The 22,535-nt window shown below is 49.9% G+C and overlaps 1 protein-coding gene across 3 annotated transcripts in view; it reads right to left on the reverse strand.

Moving 5' to 3' along the window:
* Positions 1-8,355: 8,355 nt before the first annotated feature.
* Positions 8,356-22,535, reverse strand: part of NPR2 (natriuretic peptide receptor 2) — a 422,222-nt gene continuing 408,042 nt past the window's right edge. For all 3 annotated transcript variants that reach the window (XM_069745468.1, XM_069745472.1, XM_069745463.1), the window contains 6 exons: positions 18,771-18,894; positions 18,628-18,696; positions 16,303-16,477; positions 14,482-14,580; positions 14,221-14,312; positions 8,356-9,297 (listed from right to left, as the gene is read on the reverse strand). In XM_069745468.1, coding sequence (XP_069601569.1) covers positions 9,235-9,297; positions 14,221-14,312; positions 14,482-14,580; positions 16,303-16,477; positions 18,628-18,696; positions 18,771-18,894 — 622 coding nt within the window. In that variant the 3' untranslated portion in view covers positions 8,356-9,234. The remainder of the gene's footprint in view (positions 9,298-14,220; positions 14,313-14,481; positions 14,581-16,302; positions 16,478-18,627; positions 18,697-18,770; positions 18,895-22,535) is intronic.

Raw genomic sequence — 22,535 nt, forward strand, 5'->3', positions numbered from 1 at the left:
CATCCGTCACAATCAGTAGGACAATCTCAATTTATCTGTCACAACCAGGAGAACGATGCCCTACATCCGTCAAAACCAGCAGAACGATGCCCTACATCCGTCACAACCAGCAGAACGATCTCAATCCATCCGTCACAACCAGCAGAAAGATCTCCCTACGACAGTCACAACCAGCAGAACAATCTCCCTACGACAGTCACAACCAGCAGAACGATCTCCCTCCATCTGACAACCAGCAGAACGATATCCCTACATCCGACACAACCAGCAAAACAATCTCCCTATGAGTCACAACCAGCTGATCGATCTCCCTAAGTCAGTCACAACCAACAAAACAATCTCCCTATGACAGTCACAACCAGAAGGACAATCTCCCTAAGACAGTCACAACCAGCAGAACAATCTCCCTACGACAGTCACAACCAGCAGAACGATCTCCCTACGACAGTCACAACCAGCAGAACGATCTCCCTACATCTGACAACCAGCAGGACGATATCCCTACATCCGACACAACCAGCAAAACAATCTCCCTACGACAGTCACAACCAGCAGAACGATCTCCCTACATCTGACACAACCAGCAACACAATCTCCCTATGACAGTCACAACCAGCTGATCGATCACCCTAAGTGAGTCACAACCAACAAAACAATCTCACTATGACAGTCACAACCAGAAGGACAATCTCCCTACGACAGTCACAACCAGCAGAACGATATCCCTACATCCGACACAACCAGCAACACAATCTCCCTATGACAGTCACAACCAGCAGAACGATCTCCCTACATCTGACAACCAGCAGGACGATATCCCTACATCCGACACAACCAGCAAAACAATCTCCCTACGACAGTCACAACCAGCAGAACGATCTCCCTACATCTGACACAACCAGCAGAACGATATCCCTATGAGTCACAACCAGCTGATCGATCTCCCTAAGTCAGTCACAACCAGCAAAACAATCTCCCTATGACAGTCACAACCAGAAGGACCATCTCCCTACATCCGTCACAACCAGAAGAACGATCTCCCTACATCTGACACAACCAGCAGAACGATCTCCCTACATCCGACACAACCAGCAAAACAATATCCCTACGACAGTCACAACCAGCAGAACGACCTCCCTACATCTGACAACCAGCAGAACGATATCCCTACATCCGACACAACCAGCAAAACAATCTCCCTATGAGTCACAACCAGCTGATCGATCTCCCTACGTCAGTCACAACCAGCAAAACGATCTCCCTACGTCCGTCACAACCAGCAGAATGATCTCCCTACATCCGACACAACCAGCAGAACGATCTCCCCACGTCAGTCACAACCAGCAAAACGATCTCCCTACATCCATCACAACCAGAAGAACGATCTCTCTAAACCCGTCACAACCAGCAGAACGATCTACACCTACATCCGTCACAACCAGAATGATTTCCCTACTTCATTCACAACCAGAAGAATGATCTCCCTACATCCGTAACAACCAGAAGAACGATTTCCCTACTTCCATCACAACCAGAAGGACCATCTCCCTACATCTGTCACAACCAGAAGGACCATCTCCCTACATCTGTCACAACCAGAAGGACCATCTCCCTACATCAGTCACAACCAGAAGGATAATCTCCCTACATCCGTCACAACCAGCAGAACGATCTCTCTACATCCATGACAACCAGAACGATCTCTACATCCGTCAGAATCAGAAGGACGATCTCAATTTATCAGTCACAACCAGCAGAACGATGCCCTACATCCGTCACAACCAGCAGAACGATCTCCCTCCATCCGTCACAAACAAAACGATCTCCCTGTCACAGTCACAACTAGGAGAATGATCCCCTTTCATCAAAACTGCAACTGCGAGGTGGAACAATCTACCTACTTTACTGTCATAACTAGTGATGAGCGAGTGTACTTGTTGCTGGGGTGGTCTCCGAGTATTTATGACTGCTCGGAGATTAAGTTTTCATTGGGCAACCCCCACATGTACTCAACCTGGCTAATAGCTGTAAATCATTCAGCTGCCGTGAAGAAAACAATCTCAGAACACTAACAAATACTCGGAGGTCACCCGAGCATTCTGGGGAAAACCCGAGCAACGAGTACACTCGCTCATCACTAGTCATAACCAAGAGAACTATCCCCCACATCACGGTCACAGCCAGGAGAATTATCCCCTGCATCAAAGTCACAACCGGGAGAATGATCCCACGCATCACAGTTATAGCCGGGAGAATGATCCCCTGCACCACAGTCATAGCTGAGATAATGATCCCCTGCATCATGGTCACAACCGGGAGAATGATCCCCCGCATCACAGTCACAGCTGAGAGAATGATCCCCTGCATCACGGTCACAACCGGAAGAATGATCCCCCGCATCACAGTCACAGCTGAGAGAATGATCCCCTGCATCACGGTCACAACCGGAAGAATGATCCCCCGCATCACGGTCACAGCTGAGATAATGATCCCCTGCATCACGGTCACAACCGGGAGAATGATCCCCCCCATCACAGTCACAGCTGAGAGAATGATCCCCTGCATCACGGTCACAACCGGAAGAATGATCCCCCGCATCACAGTCACAGCTGAGAGAATGATCCCCTGCATCACGGTCACAACCGGAAGAATGATCCCCCGCATCACGGTCACAACTGAGATAATGTCCCCCTGCATCACAGCCACAACTGGAAGAATGATCCCCCGCATCACGGTCACAACCGGAAGAATGATCCCCCGCATCACAGTCACAGCTGAGAGAATGATCCCCTGCATCACGGTCACAACCGGAAGAATGATCCCCCGCATCACAGTCACAGCTGAGAGAATGATCCCCTGCATCACGGTCACAACCGGAAGAATGATCCCCCGCATCACGGTCACAACTGAGATAATGTCCCCCTGCATCACAGCCACAACTGGAAGAATGATCCCCCGCATCACGGTCACAACCGGAAGAATGATCCCCCGCATCACAGTCACAGCTGAGAGAATGATCCCCTGCATCACGGTCACAACCGGGAGAATGATCCCACGCATCACGGTCACAGCCGGGAGAATGATCCCCCGCATCACAGTCACAACTGGGAGAATGATCCCCCGCATCACGGTCACAACTGGGTGAATGATCCCCTGCATCACAGCCACAACTGGGAGAATGATCCCCCGCATCACGGTCACAACCGGGAGAATGATCCCCCGCATCACGGTCACAGCTGAGAGAATGATCCCCTGCATCACAGTTATAGCCGGGAGAATGATCCCCTGCACCACAGTCATAGCTGAGATAATGATCCCCTGCATCACGGTCACAACCGGGAGAATGATCCCCCGCATCACAGTCACAGCTGAGAGAATGATCCCCCACATCACGGTCACAACCCGGAAGAATGATCCCCCGCATCACAGTCATAGCTGAGAGAATGATCCCCTGCATCATGGTCACAACCGGAAGAATGATCCCCCGCATCACGGTCACAACTGAGATAATGTCCCCCTGCATCACGGTCACAACTGGGAGAATCATCCCCCGCATCACGGTCACAACCGGAAAAATGATCCCCCGCATCAAAGTCACAGCTGAGCGAATGATCCCCTGCATCACGGTCACAACCGGGAGAATGATCCCACGCATCACGGTCACAGCCGGGAGAATGATCCCCCGCATCACAGTCACAACTGGGAGAATGATCCCCCGCATCACGGTCACAACTGGGAGAATGATCCCCTGCATCACAGCCACAACTGGGAGAATGATCCCCTGCATCACGGTCACAACTGGGAGAATGATCCCCTGCATCACGGTCACAACTGGGAGAATGATCCCCTGCATCACGGTCACAACTGGGAGAATGATCCCCTGCATCACGGTCACAACTGGGAGAATGATCCCCTGCATCACGGTCACAACCAGGAGAATGATCCCCTGCATCACAGCCACAACTGGGAGAATGATCCCCCACATCACGGTCACAACCGGGAGAATGATCCCCTGCGTCACGGTCACAACTGGGAGAATGATCCCCCGCATCACAGCCACAACTGGGAGAATGATCCCCCGCATCACGGTCACAGCTGAGATAATGTCCCCCTGCATCACAGTCACAGCTGAGATAATGATCCCCTGCATCACGGTCACAGCCGGGAGAATGATCCCCTGCATCACAGCCACAACTGGGAGAATGATCCCCCGCATCACGGTCACAACCGGAAGAATGATCCCCTACATCACAGTCACAGCCGGGAGAATGATCCCCTGTATCACAGTCACAGCCGGGAGAATGATCCCCCGCATCACGGTCACAACCCGGAGAATGATCCCCCGCATCACAGTCACAGCCGGGAGAATGATCCCCTGCATCACAGTCACAACTGGGAGAATGATCCCCCGCATCACAGCCACAACTGGGAGAATGATCCCCCGCATCACAGCCACAACTGAGATAATGTCCCCCTGCATCACAGTCACAACTGGGAGAATGATCCCCCGCATCACAGCCACAACTGGGAGAATGATCCCCCGCATCACAGTCACAACTGGGAGAATGATCCCCCGCATCACGGTCACAACTGGGAGAATGATCCCCTGCATCACGGTCACAACCGGGAGAATGATCCCCCGCATCACGGTCACAGCCAGGAGAATGATCCCCCGCATCACAGTCACAGCTGAGAGAATGATCCCCTGCATCACGGTCACAAGCGGGAGAATGATCCCCCGCATCACAGTCACAGCCAGGAGAATGATCCCCTGCATCACAGTCACAGCTGCGATAATGTCCCCCTGCATCACAGCCATATGTCACTATCACGATTTGGAGAGATACTCATATGTAACTGTCACAAGATCTCTACACGGGCAAAGATACCTATAACTCTCATTCACAACCAGTAAAATGATTGTAATGTCTGGCACATATTGTCCCTGTACAGTAGGTGTAGAAATATCCTAATTTCACCTCCACTACACTTCCATTCTCTAGAGCAGTATTGGATTTTACTCATGATGTACTTGTGTGCCGCCAGTGACAAAAGCATAAAGATGAACAGCTGGGATCTCTGTCGCAGTCACCATGTGCTGCCAGTGACAAAAGCATGCCACCAGCTCCTATCTCTGAATTAAGGGGTCAGGAGCCAACCCAATTAGTAACGTAATTCACTTCAGGGGACGTGACAGTATGTTATAGAGCAAGGAGGAACGAAGCTAGTAATTTTATATATTTTACTCCAAAAGGTAGGCAGTGTTTTACCAAAGTATAAAAAAGATATAAAATGAGACAAGTATACATGTACAGAATGATTACAAATAAAAAGTGATTAATGGAAGAAAATAGACTTCCAGTTCTTTTATATCATGGCTGACCAGATGTGACTCTCAGCTAGACCCTGGACAAAGACTGCAGCAAAATGAGGTTTCACTATCTTATACTTGTGCCCAAAACCAAGGCACTCCCCCTGTGGTGACCTAACTAGGAGGCTGAATACTCCCCTTTTCCAAAGTTATGGAAAACCATCTCTAGACATATCTTGCTGTACGAACCTCGTAGAAGAACAACACAATTATTATGCTCACCACGACATGGGGGTTCATTTAAGTATAAACATGAGGTAGATATATGAACTGCTTACGCAGCAATCTGACTCTTCGTCCCTGCTAGGCGCTGCACTAAGAAAATGCATCAGCGTGTAGCCCGATTGTCGCACATCCCAAATATGTAACTTTCATATCCCTGTCACCACCTGAGGTCGAATTATTCATCATGGACAATTCTCACACAACTTTGAAGATGCATGGCTGCAAAACAAAAACATTCCTGAGGGGGAGGGAAAGAGTGGCTTAGAATTTCACCATGCTGACAGGCAGAGTGAAGAGGGGGGTCAGAGAGCCCACAGCGTGTGTCTGCCATAGGACTTTGTTTTTCTATCAGTGATTACAGTGGGGGAGAAAGAAGGGTGGTCGAATCTGCAGCGTGTGTCTGGAACCATGGGACCTTCTAGAAAATTACTCAGAACATGGCATTTTTACATTATCGTGACCTCCCCCCCCCCCAACATTGTTTTATGGATCTGTGCACTGGGCAGTCATGGGGAACAGAAAAGGGTCTTCCCCAAACTGTTCCCTCAATGATAGCTACAATTGTCAACAATGTCTTATGCTGAAGATTGAGATTTTCCAACACTGGAGCTGAGGGGCTGAGGTTGAACTTGGAGAAATATGTCCATAGCATTGTCTCAGATGCTTAAAGGGAACCTGTCACCCCCAAAATCGAAGGTGAGCTAAGCCCACCGGCATCAGGGGCTAATCTACAGCATTATAACACAGGTATAAAAAAATGTGGGAAAAGCGAATTATAAAATTACATCATAGTTCTGCATGTCTGCTGTAACAAAGGGGCACACAACCCCCCTATTGAATAACTGGCCAGTGAGCGATTTCTACATTACTACATTATCACCAATAATAACTAATCAGTATATACACAATCATCATTATTTTCCATAATAATCATTGATATAATTATTGCACAGAGAATTACAAGCTATGTCTCATTTACTCTACATACTAAGGTACCTTCACACATAACGATTTCGTTAACGATATCGTTGCAACGTCACGCTGTTTGTGACGTAGCAACGATCCCGCTAACGATCTCATTATGTGTGACAGCGACCAACGATCAGGCCCCTGCTGGGAGGTCGTTGGGGAATTATCAGGACCTTTTTTTGGTCGCTGATCACCCGCTGTCATCGCTGGATCGGCGTGTGTGACTCCGATCCAGCGATGTCTTCACTGGTAACCAGGGTAAATATCGGGTTACTAAGTGCAGGGCCGCGCTTAGTAACCCGATATTTACCCTGGTTACCATTGTAAAAGTTAAAAAAAACAGTACATACTCACATTCCGATGTCTGTCACGTCCCCCGGCGTTCTGCTTCCCTGCACTGACTGTCAGCGCCGGCCGCAAAGCAGAGCACAGCAGTGACATCAGCGGGAACCTGACGCCGGGGGACGTGACAGACATCGGAATGTGAGTATGTACTGTTTTTTTTTTTTTTTACTCAATGGTAACCAGGGTAAATATCGGGTTACTAAGCGCGGCCCTGCACTTAGTAACCCGATGTTTACCCTGGTTACCCGGGGACTTCGGCATCGTTGAAGACAGTTTGAACGATGCCGAAGTCTTTCCACGGATCGTTGGTCGCTGGAGAGAGCTGTCTGTGTGACAGCTCCCCAGCGACCACACAACGACTTACCAACGATCATGGCCAGGTCGTATCGCTGGTCATGATTGTTGGTAAGTCGTTTAGTGTAACGGTACCTTAACTGCCCGCCTTCTTAGCAAACCACTGCAGGAATCCATTGTCTGACACACACACTCTGGATCCATAGCAGGAGCTGCACAATCCGAAAACTGCATAGGTAAATAACATAAAGGACCATTGATGACCCATGTGTCACCACCGCATCCAAGACTTCTCCCGTGCTTCCCCCTACTCTGGAACTCTCTACCCCAACACATCAGACTCTCGCCTACCACGGAAACCTTCAAAAAGAACCTGAAGACCCACCTCTTCCAACAAACCTACAGCCTGCAGTGATCCTCAACCTACTGAATCGCCACACAACCTGCCCTACCCTCTCCTACTGTATCTTCACCCATCCCCTGTAGACTGTGAGCCCTCGCGGGCAGGGTCCTCTCTCCTACTGTATCCTCACCCATCCCTTGTAGATTGTGAGCCCTCGCGGGCAGGGTCCTCTCTCCTCCTGTATCCTCACCCATCCCCTGTAGACTGTGAGCCCTCACGGGCAGGGTCTTCTCTCCTACTGTATTCTCACCCATCCCTTGTAGATTGTGAGCCCTCGCGGGCAGGGTCCTCTCTCCTCCTGTATTCTCACCCATCCCCTGTAGACTGTGAGCCCTCGCGGGCAGGGTCCTCTCTCTTCCTGTACCTGTTAGTGCCTTGTTTTTGCTCATGTTTATTGTACTTGTCTATATTTGCCCCAGTTTTACATGTAAAGCGCCATGTAACAAATGGCGCTATAAAAATGTATAATAATAATAATATACTGGATGTGTCAGGAGCTTTTCCAGCAGCGGACATTACTGCAGTCAGTGCGCAGACAGTGTAAAGTTGTCCCATGCTTGTAACACTAGCCACGCTACTAGGAACAACGTGGCACCACCTGCCCCAGTAACACGGTACATGAGGACGCTCGATGTCATTACCATCAGGCGCACTCTCTCACGCTATGATTACTCCATGATCCGGCATATTGGGGGAGTATGGAGAAATGGAAGAAGAGCCTGGCTCCAGGAATAATGCACACGAAGGCTTGATCTACTCGTCTTTATTGAAGGCTGAATGTGCCATGGACTCAGTACAGCTACATACTACACATCTTATTCCAAGCCTCCATGGACGTCTCCGTCAGCTGAAGTCCTGATGCTCAGTTCTCCTGGATTACATTGGGGTATTAACAGCTTTTGGCTAAGGGGAGAGTGTTTCAGGCGCAAAGCCTGGTGCTGGACAATGCCGCCGTCATAGTCTGGTCGCTGACTACACTTTCTTCTATTTCCTGTTCCTTTCGTCGTCTGTGTGTAATCTCCAGATCCGCAATTCTGCGGTAGATCCGCCTCTTACTGATCTCCGTGTAACCAGTGCCGACTCCAGATCCAGTATAAAGATGAAGTATAGGTATGGAGTATCGGAACCTGAGCAAAGAATGAAAACCGTTGTTCAAATAGAGGATTTGGTTGCAGTATGATCTGTTGAGGAAATCTTCAGAACCAATACTCCGGGTGAAGAGCAAGGACAAAACCTCGACACTTGTCCATTTCTGAACATGTTTGGGATCTCCTTGGTGAGTTTCAGTAGGCTGCAGGTATGAGTGATGCCTACTGCCATTCTGGACCCTGCATTGCCTCCTGCAATGATGTCCCCTTGCAGGCCCTGGTTTGGCTATTAACTGTATTGTGTTGCAGCCATATGACCAATGCAGATGTCGTCTCTTGGCTAATTAGCTGGTGCATAATGACTCATTCCCAGAGATGAGAATAATAGGTTAGGCGTCTGCTCCTCCAAGCATAGAGGACGCCATGAACAACGTGGTCTGGGAAGAGCGGGCTGTGGGTAGGTCAGTGATTACCTAGGACCCAGATTAGTCTAATGAGCAGCTCGAGACCCAGCTGGCCACATTCGGAGCAAGAGAGTCTCAAATAACATCGTCGTCTGTAATTTCTCCAAGTAACCAGAAGGTCTTCATTTTCCCCTTGCCCTGGAATACACAAGAGAAAAGAACGTATGATGAAGTGAAACATGAAGATTGAGAAACTGGACATCCAGTGGACCTGTGGGAGATAATCGCATTACAACATCCAGCTGCTCACAGTGCACTTGTGTATTGGGAAGAATATACACCAGATGGGAAATGACAGTCAGAAACTGGGCTGGTGATTCTACTCTCGCCCTCAGTGTCTGTGTGAGCCTCATGGTGTGAGAGGGAAGGAGCAGGAGGTCATGTTACAGCCTCTCTCCCTCAGTGTATGTGTGAGACTCATGCTGTGAAAGGGAAAGAGTGAAGGTCATGTTCCAGTCTCTCCCTCAGTGTCAGTGTGATACTCATGCTGTGAGAGGGAAGGAGCAGAAGGTCATGTCACAATCCCTTCCTCAGTGTCAGTGTTAAGTCTCATGCTGTGAGAGGGAAGGAGAGAGGGTCATGTTACAGTCTCTCTTCCTCAGTGTCTGTGTGAGACTCATGCTGTGACAGGGATGGAGCAGCAGTCAAAATAGTAGAAAGACAGCGCTCCATCCGGGTGTAGTAATTTAAGAAAAGAAGTTTATTCTGCCATAGTGAAGCAACGTTTCGACCATATATAGGTCTTTTTCATGCAAGGGATGGAGCAGCAGGTCATGCTTCAGTCTCCCCCTCATTGTCTGTGTGAGACTCATGCTGTGAGAGGGAAGGAGCAGGAGGTATTGCTATAGTCTCTTCCTCAGTGTCTTTGTGAGACTCATGCTGTGAAAGGAAAGGAGGAAGGGTCATGTTACAGTCTCGCCCTCAATGCCTGTGTGAGACTCATGCTGTAAAAGGGAAGGAGCAGGAGGTCATGCTACAGTCTCTTGATCAGTGTCTGTGTGAGCCCCATGCTATGAGAGGGAAGGAGCAGTAGGTCATACTACAGTCTCTTCATCAGTGTCTGTGTGAGACCCAAGCTGTGAAAGGGAAGGAGCAGGAAGTCATGTTACAGTAGCTGTTACTCAGTGTCTGTGTGAGACTCATGCTGTGAGAGGGATAGAGCAGTAAGTCATGTTACAGTGTCTTCCTCAGTGTCTGTGTGAGACTCATGCTGTGAGAGGGATAGAACAGTAAGTCATGTTACAGTGTCTTCCTCAGTGTCTGTGTGAGACTCATGCTCTCAGAGGGAAGGAGCAGGAGGTCATGTTACAGTCCCTCTCCCTCAGTGTCTGTGTGAGACTCATGCTCTGAGAGGGATAGAGCAGTAAGTCATGTTACAGTGTCTTCCTCAGTGTCTGTGTGAGACTCACTCATGCTCTGAGAGGGAAGGAGCAGGAGGTCATGTTACAGTGTCTTCCTCAGTGTCTGTGTGAGACTCATGCTGTGAGAGGGATAGAACAGTAAGTCATGTTACAGTCCCTCTCCCTCAGTGTCTGTGTGAGACTCACTCATGCTCTGAGAGGGAAGGAGCAGGAGGTCATGTTACAGTGTCTTCCTCAGTGTCTGTGTGAGACTCATGCTCTGAGAGGGATAGAGCAGGAGGTCATTTACAGTGTCTTCCTCAGTGTCTGAGACTCATGCTCTGAGAGGAAAGGAGCAGGAGGTCATGTTACAGTCCCTCTCCCTCAGTGTCTGTGTGATACTAATGCTGTGAGAGGGAAGGAGTGAGAGGTCATGTTACAGTGTCTTCCTCAGTGTCTGTGTGAGACTCATGCTCTGAGAGGGATAGAGCAGGAGGTCATTTACAGTGTCTTCCTCAGTGTCTGAGACTCATGCTCTGAGAGGAAAGGAGCAGGAGGTCATGTTACAGTCCCTCTCCCTCAGTGTCTGTGTGACACTAATGCTCTGAGAGGGATAGAGCAGTAAGCCATGTTACAGTGTCTTCCTCAGTGTCTGTGTGAGACTCATGCTGTGAGAGGGAAGGAGCAGGAGGTCATGTTACAGTGTCTTCCTCAGTGTCTGTGTGAGACTAATGCTGTGAGAGGGATAGAACAGTAAGTCATGTTACAGTGTCTTCCTCAGTGTCTGTGTGAGACTCATGCTCTGAGAGGGATAGAGCAGGAGGTCATTTACAGTGTCTTCCTCAGTGTCTGAGACTCATGCTCTGAGAGGAAAGGAGCAGGAGGTCATGTTACAGTCCCTCTCCCTCAGTGTTTGTGTGACACTAATGCTCTGAGAGGGATAGAACAGTAAGTCATGTTACAGTGTCTTCCTCAGTGTCTGTGTGAGACTCATGCTCTGAGAGGGATAGAACAGTAAGTCATGTTACAGTGTCTTCCTCAGTGTCTGTGTGAGACTCATGCTGTGAGAGGGATAGAACAGTAAGTCATGTTACAGTGTCTTCCTCAGTGTCTGTGTGAGACTCATGCTCTGAGAGGGAAGGAGCAGGAGGTCATGTTACAGTCCCTCTCCCTCAGTGTCTGTGTGAGACTCATGCTCTGAGAGGGATAGAGCAGTAAGCCATGTTACAGTGTCTTCCTCAGTGTCTGTGTGAGACTCACTCATGCTCTGAGAGGGAAGGAGCAGGAGGTCATGTTACAGTGTCTTCCTCAGTGTCTGTGTGAGACTCATGCTGTGAGAGGGATAGAACAGTAGGTCATGTTACAGTCCCTCTCCCTCAGTGTCTGTGTGAGACTCACTCATGCTCTGAGAGGGAAGGAGCAGGAGGTCATGTTACAGTGTCTTCCTCAGTGTCTGTGTGAGACTCATGCTCTGAGAGGGATAGAGCAGGAGGTCATTTACAGTGTCTTCCTCAGTGTCTGAGACTCATGCTCTGAGAGGAAAGGAGCAGGAGGTCATGTTACAGTCCCTCTCCCTCAGTGTCTGTGTGATACTAATGCTGTGAGAGGGAAGGAGTGAGAGGTCATGTTACAGTGTCTTCCTCAGTGTCTGTGTGAGACTCATGCTCTGAGAGGGATAGAGCAGGAGGTCATTTACAGTGTCTTCCTCAGTGTCTGAGACTCATGCTCTGAGAGGAAAGGAGCAGGAGGTCATGTTACAGTCCCTCTCCCTCAGTGTCTGTGTGATACTAATGCTGTGAGAGGGAAGGAGTGAGAGGTCATGTTACAGTGTCTTCCTCAGTGTCTGTGTGAGACTCATGCTGTGAGAGGGAAGGAGCAGGAGGTCATGTTACAGTGTCTTCTTCAGTGTGTGTGAGACTCATGCTGTGAGAGGGATAGAGCAGTAAGTCATGTTACAGTGTCTTCCTCAGTGTCTGTGTGAGACTCATGCTGTGAGAGGGATAGAACAGTAAGTCATGTTACAGTGTCTTCCTCAGTGTCTGTGTGAGACTCATGCTCTGAGAGGGATAGAGCAGGAGGTCATTTACAGTGTCTTCCTCAGTGTCTGAGACTCATGCTCTGAGAGGAAAGGAGCAGGAGGTCATGTTACAGTCCCTCTCCCTCAGTGTTTGTGTGACACTAATGCTCTAAGAGGGATAGAACAGTAAGTCATGTTACAGTGTCTTCCTCAGTGTCTGTGTGAGACTCATGCTCTGAGAGGGATAGAGCAGTAAGTCATGTTACAGTGTCTTCCTCAGTGTCTGTGTGAGACTCATGCTGTGAGAGGGATAGAACAGTAAGTCATGTTACAGTGTCTTCCTCAGTGTCTGTGTGAGACTCATGCTCTGAGAGGGAAGGAGCAGGAGGTCATGTTACAGTCCCTCTCCCTCAGTGTCTGTGTGTGACTCATGCTCTGAGAGGGATAGAGCAGTAAGTCATGTTACAGTGTCTTCCTCAGTGTCTGTGAGACTCATGCTCTGAGAGGGAAGGAGCAGGAGGTCATGTTACAGTGTCTTCCTCAGTGTCTGTGTGAGACTCATGCTCTGAGAGGGAAGGAGCAGGAGGTCATGTTACAGTCCCTCTTCCTCAGTGTCTGTGTGAGACTCACTCATGCTCTGAGAGGGAAGGAGCAGGAGGTCATGTTACAGTGTCTTCCTCAGTGTCTGTGTGAGACTCATGCTGTTAGAGGGATAGAACAGTAAGTCATGTTACAGTGTCTTCCTCAGTGTCTGTGTGAGACTCATGCTCTGAGAGGGATAGAGCAGTAAGTCATGTTACAGTGTCTTCCTCAGTGTCTGTGTGAGACTCATGCTGTGAGAGGGATAGAACAGTAAGTCATGTTACAGTGTCTTCCTCAGTGTCTGTGTGAGACTCATGCTCTGAGAGGGAAGGAGCAGGAGGTCATGTTACAGTCCCTCTCCCTCAGTGTCTGTGTGAGAATCATGCTCTGAGAGGGATAGAGCAGTAAGTCATGTTACAGTGTCTTCCTCAGTGTCTGTGAGACTCATGCTCTGAGAGGGAAGGCGCAGGAGGTCATGTTACAGTCCCTCTTCCTCAGTGTCTGTGTGAGACTCATGCTCTGAGAGGGAAGGAGCAGGTCATGTTACAGTGTCTTCCTCAGTGTCTGTGTGAGACTCATGCTGTGAGAGGGATAGAACAGTAAGTCATGTTACAGTCCCTCTCCCTCAGTGTCTGTGTGAGACTCATGCTGTGAGAGGGATAGAACAGTAAGTCATGTTACAGTGTCTTCCTCAGTGTCTGTGTGAGACTCATGCTCTGAGAGGGATAAAGCAGTAAGTCATGTTACAGTCCCTCTCCCTCAGTGTCTGTGAGACTCATGCTCTGAGAGGGAAGGAGCAGGTCATGTTACAGTGTCTTCCTCAGTGTCTGTGTGAGACTCATGCTGTGAGAGGGATAGAACAGTAAGTCATGTTACAGTCCCTCTCCCTCAGTGTCTGTGTGAGACTCATGCTGTGAGAGGGATAGAACAGTAAGTCATGTTACAGTGTCTTCCTCAGTGTCTGTGTGAGACTCATGCTCTGAAAGGAAAGCAGCAGGAGGTCATGTTACAGTCCCTCTTCCTCAGTGTGTGAGACTCATGCTCTGAGAGGGAAGGAGCAGGAGGTCATGTTTATCCTTTCATTTTCCTTGATGTGAGCTTCTGTATTTTCTTTTATTTTACCTTCATTTCAATATCTCCCCGAAGTTCCAGTTGAAAGCAGCTAAACTCATCTAAGACTTCTTTAGTGGCTGAAGAAATATGGATCTTAAGTGCTGAGGAAGTAAGAAAACATGAAGAAATGTGACAACGGTGACATAACCCAGGAGTGTGGTGGTGAGCACCACTGTCTTCATCCTCCTCCATCTCCAGACCTCGCCTGTTCTGCTGGAGCTCTGCCTATATCATCCTGTGGAGGCCATAGATCTCTCGGCTCATGCTCACCTTCCCCATTAGATTCCATCCGGGACGCCGTGTTCACCGTGTCACCAAACAGACAGTATCGAGGCATCTTCAGACCAACCACACCCGCGCAAACTGGACCTGAGCAGACAGGGATGCACATGTCAATGGTCGCATACATAGACTCTACATGATGAATATCCTGGAGATGCCGGCAGTAAGATATGCGAGATTGGCCGAGTGTTGGTCATTGAGAACAGAGATCTGAGCCACCTGGAGAGCTTGGACTCCCCCATAATGGACAAGTCTGGTGTTTTTCCGATTACCTCTCGCATTCCAAATACTGATAGGCAATGTAGACTGTGAGGCCCAATGGGGACAGCAATAATAATGTCTGTACAGCACTGCGGTATATGATAGCGCTATATAAGCAATGCATAGCAAAATAGCATCTCCATAATGGACCTCTTCTAGGCGGAAGAACAGGAGTTTGGAGGGTTAATAACTTGATTTTAGAACAAGTCAGTATCCTCTATCTGCTGGGACACACGTGCTGCCTTCATGGTTTCCCCGCTCTGTGATGGATCTTCACATATTTCCGAGGACTCTGCCCTAGAACTTCGCTCCTTTTTAGGAATAGATTTGTTCAGCTTGTGCCTCTGTTTAGTAGAAAAAAGTGATTAACCCCATCACAGCTGACAAAGTTATGGACAGATGGCACAGAGCACTTAGCATACGAATACTCCTCCGTGGAGCTTTGTGATGTTTGCCCATTCTTGGACAAGCATCTTCTCATGATCCTTCTCTGGACATGCAGTTGTATCTGTAAGGAAGGCCATAATGTGTCTGGGCTGGTGCGTCTCCTACTGTGGCCAGAGTCTTCGTTACACCCTACCCTGTCAGTGGCCCACTATCCGCAGTCATAACCTCCTGTATAGTCCTCTGTGGTCTGAGCAGGTTCAGGGGTCTGACTGCACAGGCAGCCGTCACCAGCTATTGGCAGCCATGGTATGCTGGCTTTTCTAGTTTTACAGCAGTTGGAGAGCAATGGTCTGAAGTATTAGAAGCATGGAAGAGGAGAATGCGTCCTCACTGGGTAAACCCACTGCACCTTCAGCCTGCAGCTCCACAAAACATGTCAGAGAAATATCAGCTCGAGAAAAACAGGCTGACCTGTCCGGGTGCCCAGAGAGCTAGGAAGAAAATGTCTGACCAGATGTGCACCTCTACATTTACAGTCTAGAGAAACGCCTAGGAAGCTAGGAAGAAAATGTCTGACCAGATGTGCACCTCTACATTTACCGTCGAGAGAAACGCAGAAGTGAACTGACTTCTAGATTGGTTGAAAACACTGAGAATTTACAAATGATGAGAAGTCTGATCTGTAAAATTCATATGGCCACCTCCAGAGACTCCTGGTCATCAATCACTCTGACCACACAGAACTGGAGAACCAGGAGCCAAATGGTGGATGCAGGGAATGGTCCACAGACAATAGAGGGAATTCGTGGAGCTGGTGGTCTTGTCCCTGGAATCTTCACGGGTTTTTTTCATGGGTGCTGTATACAATGTCAGTGAGGCTTTACGAAACAGGAAATTTTGAGGAAAGCGGCTCCCTCATGAGAATTTGCAGTGACTGCATACGGTATAGTGATCGGAGCTGCTACCACTCACCGACTACAAGGGTCAACTATACACAGATGGCAGCGGTGGCTCCATCAGGCTCCTACATGTGAGGTCCATCAGATCTGCACAAAGTGCCGTTATTATTCGGGCACATCATGGGCATTCGCAAATGGGGATCTTCTGGAGACCAGATGACAAAGCACTGTGGGAATTGGAGAGTGATGCCACCAGTTTTACCTGTATGGATTCCTATGCGCAGATGGAGCTGTGTATTCGGTCTGTGCCGGATCTTGAATGTTTTTACAGTGTCCAGGAGCGCCAAAGACATACGTGCAATTTCTCTTGCATGCAGCTTCCCGTTCCGCACTGGTAACCCTGAAACCACCATGTATGCATCACCGATGGTCTCCACCTGCAAAGATAGCCCCTATATGAGTCGGCATAAAAGTCTAGGCATAGTGAACAGGGGCCAAATAGAGAAATCTACCAATATAAACAATTCAGTGACTGGAGCACCCCAGCCATACGAGGGCATGGAGAACACAGAACCAGGGCTAGGTTATGGGAGGGAGTCGCTATCTTCACTGCCGTCAGGAGTTTGGAGGGGTCCTGAGATTCAAATACTGTGGGGATTATTGACCACCATACACATTACATGGCTGATGGCAGAACGATGCTCTAATCGGCTGCCAGCGCAGCTTGGCTGGCAGCCGACTTGTCCATGGAGAACTCTCGCCTAGGTAGACATCCATCTCTGTCATCTCTCCGTTACACTGGCCAACTGCCCATCTGCAGAGCACTCGCTTGGATGACAGCTATCTCGGTGATCTCTCCCATACAAGGGAAGGCTCACTCAGTCGACAACCATCTCAGTCATCTCTCCCATGCACAGAGCGCTCGCTTGGCTGGCAGTCATCTCAGCTGTCTCTCCCATGCTCAGAATGCTTTCTTGGCTTACAGTCATTTCAGCTGTCTCTCCCATGCAGAGCACTTTCTTGGTTAATATTCATCTCAGCTGACTCTCCCAGGCACAGAGCGCTTGCTTGGCTGACAGTCATTTTAGCTGACTCGCCCATGCACAGAGCACTCGCTTGACTGACAGTCATCTCAGCTGTCTCTCCCATGCACAGAGCGCTTTCTTGGCTTACAGTCATCTCAGCTGTCTCTCCCATGCACAGCGCTTTCTTGGCTTACAGTCATCTCAGCTGTCTCTCCCATGCACAGAGCGCTTTCTTGGCTTACAGTCATCTCAGCTGTCTCTCCCATGCACAGAGCGCTTTCTTGGCTTACAGTCATCTCAGCTGTCTCTCCCATGCACAGCGCTTTCTTGGTTGACAGTCATCTCAGCTGACTCTTGCAGGCACAGAGCACTCGCTTGGCTGACAGTCATCTCAGCTGACTCTCACAGAGCGCTTGCTTGGCTGACAGTCATCTCCGCTGTCTCTTCCATCCAGATAGCATTTGCTTGGCTGACAGTCATCTCAGCTGCCTCTCCCATGCAGAGAGCGCTTTCTTGGCTGACATCCATCTCAGTCATCTATCCCATACAAGGGAGAGCTCAGTCAACAACCATCTCAGCTGACTCTCCCATGCACAGAGCGCTCGCTTGGCTGACAGCCATCTCTGCTGTCTCTCCCATGCAGAGCGCTTTCTTGGCTGACAGTCATCACAGCCGACTCAAGCACAGAGCGCTCGCTTGGCTGACAGTCATCTCAGCTGACTCTCCCAGGCACAGAGCGCTCGCTTGGCTGACAGTCATCTCAGCTGACTCTCCCAGGCACAGAGCGCTCGCTTGGCTGACAGTCATCTCAGCTGTCTCTCCCATGCACAGAGTGTTTTCTTGGCTGACAGTCACCTCAGCTGACTCTCCCAAGCACAGAGAGCTCGCTTGTCTGATAGTCATCTCAGCTGACTCTCCCATGGACAGAGTGCTCGCTTGGCTGATAACCGTCTCAGTCATCTAATACATGGGAGAGCTCGCTCAGTTGACAAGCATCTCAGCTGATTCTCCCAGGCACAGAGCGCTCACTCAGTCGACAACCATCTCAGCTGATTCTCCGAGGCACAGAGCGCTCACTTGGTTGATAGTCATCTGAGCTGTCTCTCCCATGCACTGAGCGCTCGCTTGACTGACAGTCTTCTCAGCTGACTTTTCCATGCACAGAATGCTCGATTGGCTGACAGTCATCTCAGCTGACTCTCCCATGCACAGAGCTCTCGCCTAGCTGACATTCATCTCAGTCATCTCTCCCATACACAGGAGCGTCCGTTCAGCTGCGTGTTTTTGTGTTCTCCATGACAAAGCCACTGGCTGACCCATTAGCCAATCTAAGAGAGAACATTACAATTGGCAGTCTGAAATCAGACTTGCCTGGTCAACATCTCCACCGTCTATCAGCTGCCCTGCACCCTCATTCACAGTAGACCATCAGCCAAACCTGGTGATCTCCGCATGTTTGGATAACATTTGTCTAATGTGTATGGGGGCTTTAAGTTCCCATCCTTAAAGGTGTGGTCTCCTCACACCTGCAGTTCTCGTACCTCAGGATATCAGTTTCTTACCTTATATACATCAAAGTTGTCTATAATAGCATCGAAGCAGGTGTAGAGGTCATTCAGTAAGGTGACCACCTGAGGAGACAGAAGCGGCTCATGAGCACCATTGACATATAAATAAAGGCTGGACATTCCCTTATGTATGGTACCTGCATGGGCGTGCTCTCGGCAGACATTGATGTGAACCCCACAATGTCACTGAAATAGATGGTGACACTGTCAAAGGCTTCGGCTTGGACAGTCTCCCCTCTCTTCAGCTGCTCAGCCACTGAACTGCACAGAAGAGAGAACAATGGCTCATGGATGTGTCATGTCACCTGCAGACACAGGATCCGGCCCACCACGTGTGCCAGCAATGAAGAGGAGCAAGCTGGAAATCTAAGAAAAGGAGGATTCACATTATTGTGTCAGGGCCGTAATGGATTATGGCATGGGGTGGCATGGAGCATTGCTGGTCACATGTGGTGGCATGGAGAATTGCTGGTCACATGGGGTGGCGTGGAGAATTGCTGGATACATGGGGTGGTGTGGAGCATTGCTGGTCACTTGGGGTGGCGTGGAGAATTGCTGGATACATGGGGTGGCGTGGAGCATTGTTAGCCACATGAGGTGGCATGGTGCATTGTTGGTCACATAAGGTGGCATGGTGCATTGTTGGTCACATAAGGTGGCATGCTGCATTGTTGGTCACATGGGATGGCATGGTGCATTGTTGGTCACATAAGGTGGCATGCTGCATTGTTGGTCACATGGGGTGGCATGGAGCAATGTTGGTCACATGGGATGGCATGGAACAATGTTGGTCACATGGGGTGGCATTGAGCATTGTTGGTCACATGGGGTGGCATGGTGCATTGTTGGTCACATGGGGTGGCATGGAGCAATGTTGGTCACATGGGGTGGCATGGTGCATTGTTGGTCACATGGGGTGGCATTGAGCATTGTTGGTCACATGGGGTGGCATGGTGCAATGTTGGTCACATGGGGTGGCATGGTGCAATGTTGGTCACATGGGGTGGTATGGAGCAATGTTGGTCACATGGGGTGGCATGGAGCAATGTTGGTCACATGGGGTGGCATGGTGCATTGTTGGTCACATGGGGTGGCATTGAGCATTGTTGGTCACATGGGGTAGCATGGTGCATTGTTGGTCACATGGGGTGGCATGGAGCAATGTTGGTCACATGGGGTGGCATGGAGCAATGTTGGTCACATGGGGTGGCATAGTGCAATGTTGGTCACATGGGGTGGCATGGTGAAATGTTGGTCACATGGGGTGGCATGGTGCATTGTTGGTCACATGGGGTGGCATGGTGCATTGTTGGTCACATGGGGTGGCATTGAGCATTGTTGGTCACATGGTGTAGCATGGTGCATTGTTGGTCACATGGGGTGGCATGGAGCAATGTTGGTCACATGGGGTGGCATGGAGCAATGTTGGTCACATGGGGTGGCATGGTGCAATGTTGGTCACATGGGGTGGCATGGAGCAATGTTGGTCACATGGGGTGGCATGGTGCATTGTTGGTCACATGGGGTGGCATGGAGCAATGTTGGTCACGGGGTGGCATGGAGCAATGTTGGTCACATGGGGTGGCATGGAGCAATGTTGGTCACATGGGGTGGCATGGTGCATTGTTGGTCACATGGGGTGGCATGGTGCATTGTTGGTCACATGGGGTGGCATTGAGCATTGTTGGTCACATGGGGTGGCATGGAGCAATGTTGGTCACATGGGGTGGCATGGTGGATTGTTGGTCACATGGGGTGGCATTGAGCATTGGTCACATGGGGTGGCATTGAGCAATGTTGGTCACATGGGGTGGCATGGTGCAATGTTGGTCACATGGGGTGGCATGGTGCATTATTGGCCATATGAGGTGGCATGGTGTATTGTTGGCCATATGGGGTGGCATGGTGCATTGTTGGTCACATGAGGTGGCATGGTGAATTGTTGGTCACATGAGGTGGCATGGTGCATTATTGGCCATATGAGGTGGCATGGTGCATTGTTGGTCACATGGGGTGGCATGGTGCATTGTTGGTCACATGGGGTAGCATGGTGCATTGTTGGTCACATGGGGTGGCATGGTGCATTATTGGCCATATGAGGTGGCATGGTGCATTGTTGGTCACATGGGGTGGCATGGTGTATTGTTGGTCACATGGGGTGGCATGGTGGATTGTTGGTCACATGAGGTGGCATGGTGAGTTGTTGGTCACATGAGGTGGCATGGTGAATTGTTGGTCACATGAGGTGGCATGGTGCATTATTGGCCATATGAGGTGGCATGGTGCATTGTTGGTCACATGGGGTGGCATGGTGCATTGTTGGTCACATGGGGTGGCATGGTGCATTGTTGGTCACATGGGGTGGCATGGTGGATTGTTGGTCACATGGGGTGGCATGGTGGATTGTTGGTCACATGAGGTGGCATGGTGAATTGTTGGTCACATGAGGTGGCATGGTGCCTTATTGGCCATATGAGGTGGCATGGTGCATTATTGGCCATATGAGGTGGCATGGTGCATTGTTGGTCACATGGGGTGGCATGGTGGATTGTTGGTCACATGGGGTGGCATGGTGGATTGTTGGTCACATGGGGTAGCATGGTGCATTGTTGGTCACATGGGGTGGCATGGTGCATTATTGGCCATATGAGGTGGCATGGTGCATTGTTGGTCACATGAGGTGGCATGGTGCATTATTGGCCATATGAAGTGGCATGGTGCATTGTTGGTCACATGAGGTGGCATGGTGCATTATTGGCCATATGAGGTGGCATGGTGCATTGTTGGTCACATGGGGTGGCATGGAGCATTGTTGGTCACATTGGGTGGCATGGTGAGTTGTTGGTCACATGGGGTGGCATGGTGCATTATTGGCCATATGAGGTGGCATGGTGCATTGTTGGTCACATGAGGTGGCATGGTGCATTGTTGGCCATATGAAGTGGCATGGTGCATTGTTGGTCACATGAGGTGGCATGGTGCATTATTGGCCATATGAGGTGGCATGGTGCATTGTTGGTGGCATGGAGCATTGTTGGTCACATTGGGTGGCATGGTGAGTTGTTGGTCACATGAGGTGGCATGGTGCATTATTGGCCATATGAGGTGGCATGGTGGATTGTTGGTCACATGGGGTGGCATGGTGCATTGTTGGTCACATGGGGTGGCATGGTGCATTATTGGCAATACGAGGTGGCATGGTGCATTGTTGGTCACATGGGGTGGCATGGTGGATTGTTGGTCACATGGGGTGGCATGGTGCATTGTTGGTCACATGGGGTGGCATGGTGCATTGTTGGTCACATGGGGTGGCATGGTGCATTGTTGGTCACATGGGGTGGCATGGTGCCTTATTGGCCATATGAGGTGGCATGGTGCATTATTGGCCATATGAGGGGGCATGGTGAATTGTTGGTCACATGAGGTGGCATGGTGGATTGTTGGTCACATGGGGTGGCATGGTGCATTATTGGCCATATGAGGTGGCATGGTGCATTGTTGGTCACATGGGGTGGCATGGTGAATTGTTGGTCACATGGGGAGGCACTGAGCATTGTTAGTCACATGGGGTGGCATGGTGCATTGTTGGTCACATGGGGTGGCATGGTGCATTGTTGGTCACATGGGGTGGCATGGTGAATTGTTGGTCACATGGGGTGGCATTGAGCATTGTTGGTCACATGGGGTGGCATGGTGCATTGTTGGTCACATGGGGTGGCATGGTGGATTGTTGGTCACATGGGGTGGCATGGTGCATTGTTGGTCACATGGGGTGGCATGGTGCATTGTTGGTCACATGGGGTGGCATGGTGGATTGTTGGTCACATGGGGTGGCATGGTGGATTGTTGGTCACATGGGGTGGCATGGAGCATTGTTGGTCACATGGGGTGGCATGGTGGAT

This window comes from Ranitomeya imitator, chromosome 1 (genome assembly GCF_032444005.1).
Source record: "Ranitomeya imitator isolate aRanImi1 chromosome 1, aRanImi1.pri, whole genome shotgun sequence".
Lineage (NCBI taxonomy): Eukaryota > Metazoa > Chordata > Amphibia > Anura > Dendrobatidae > Ranitomeya > Ranitomeya imitator.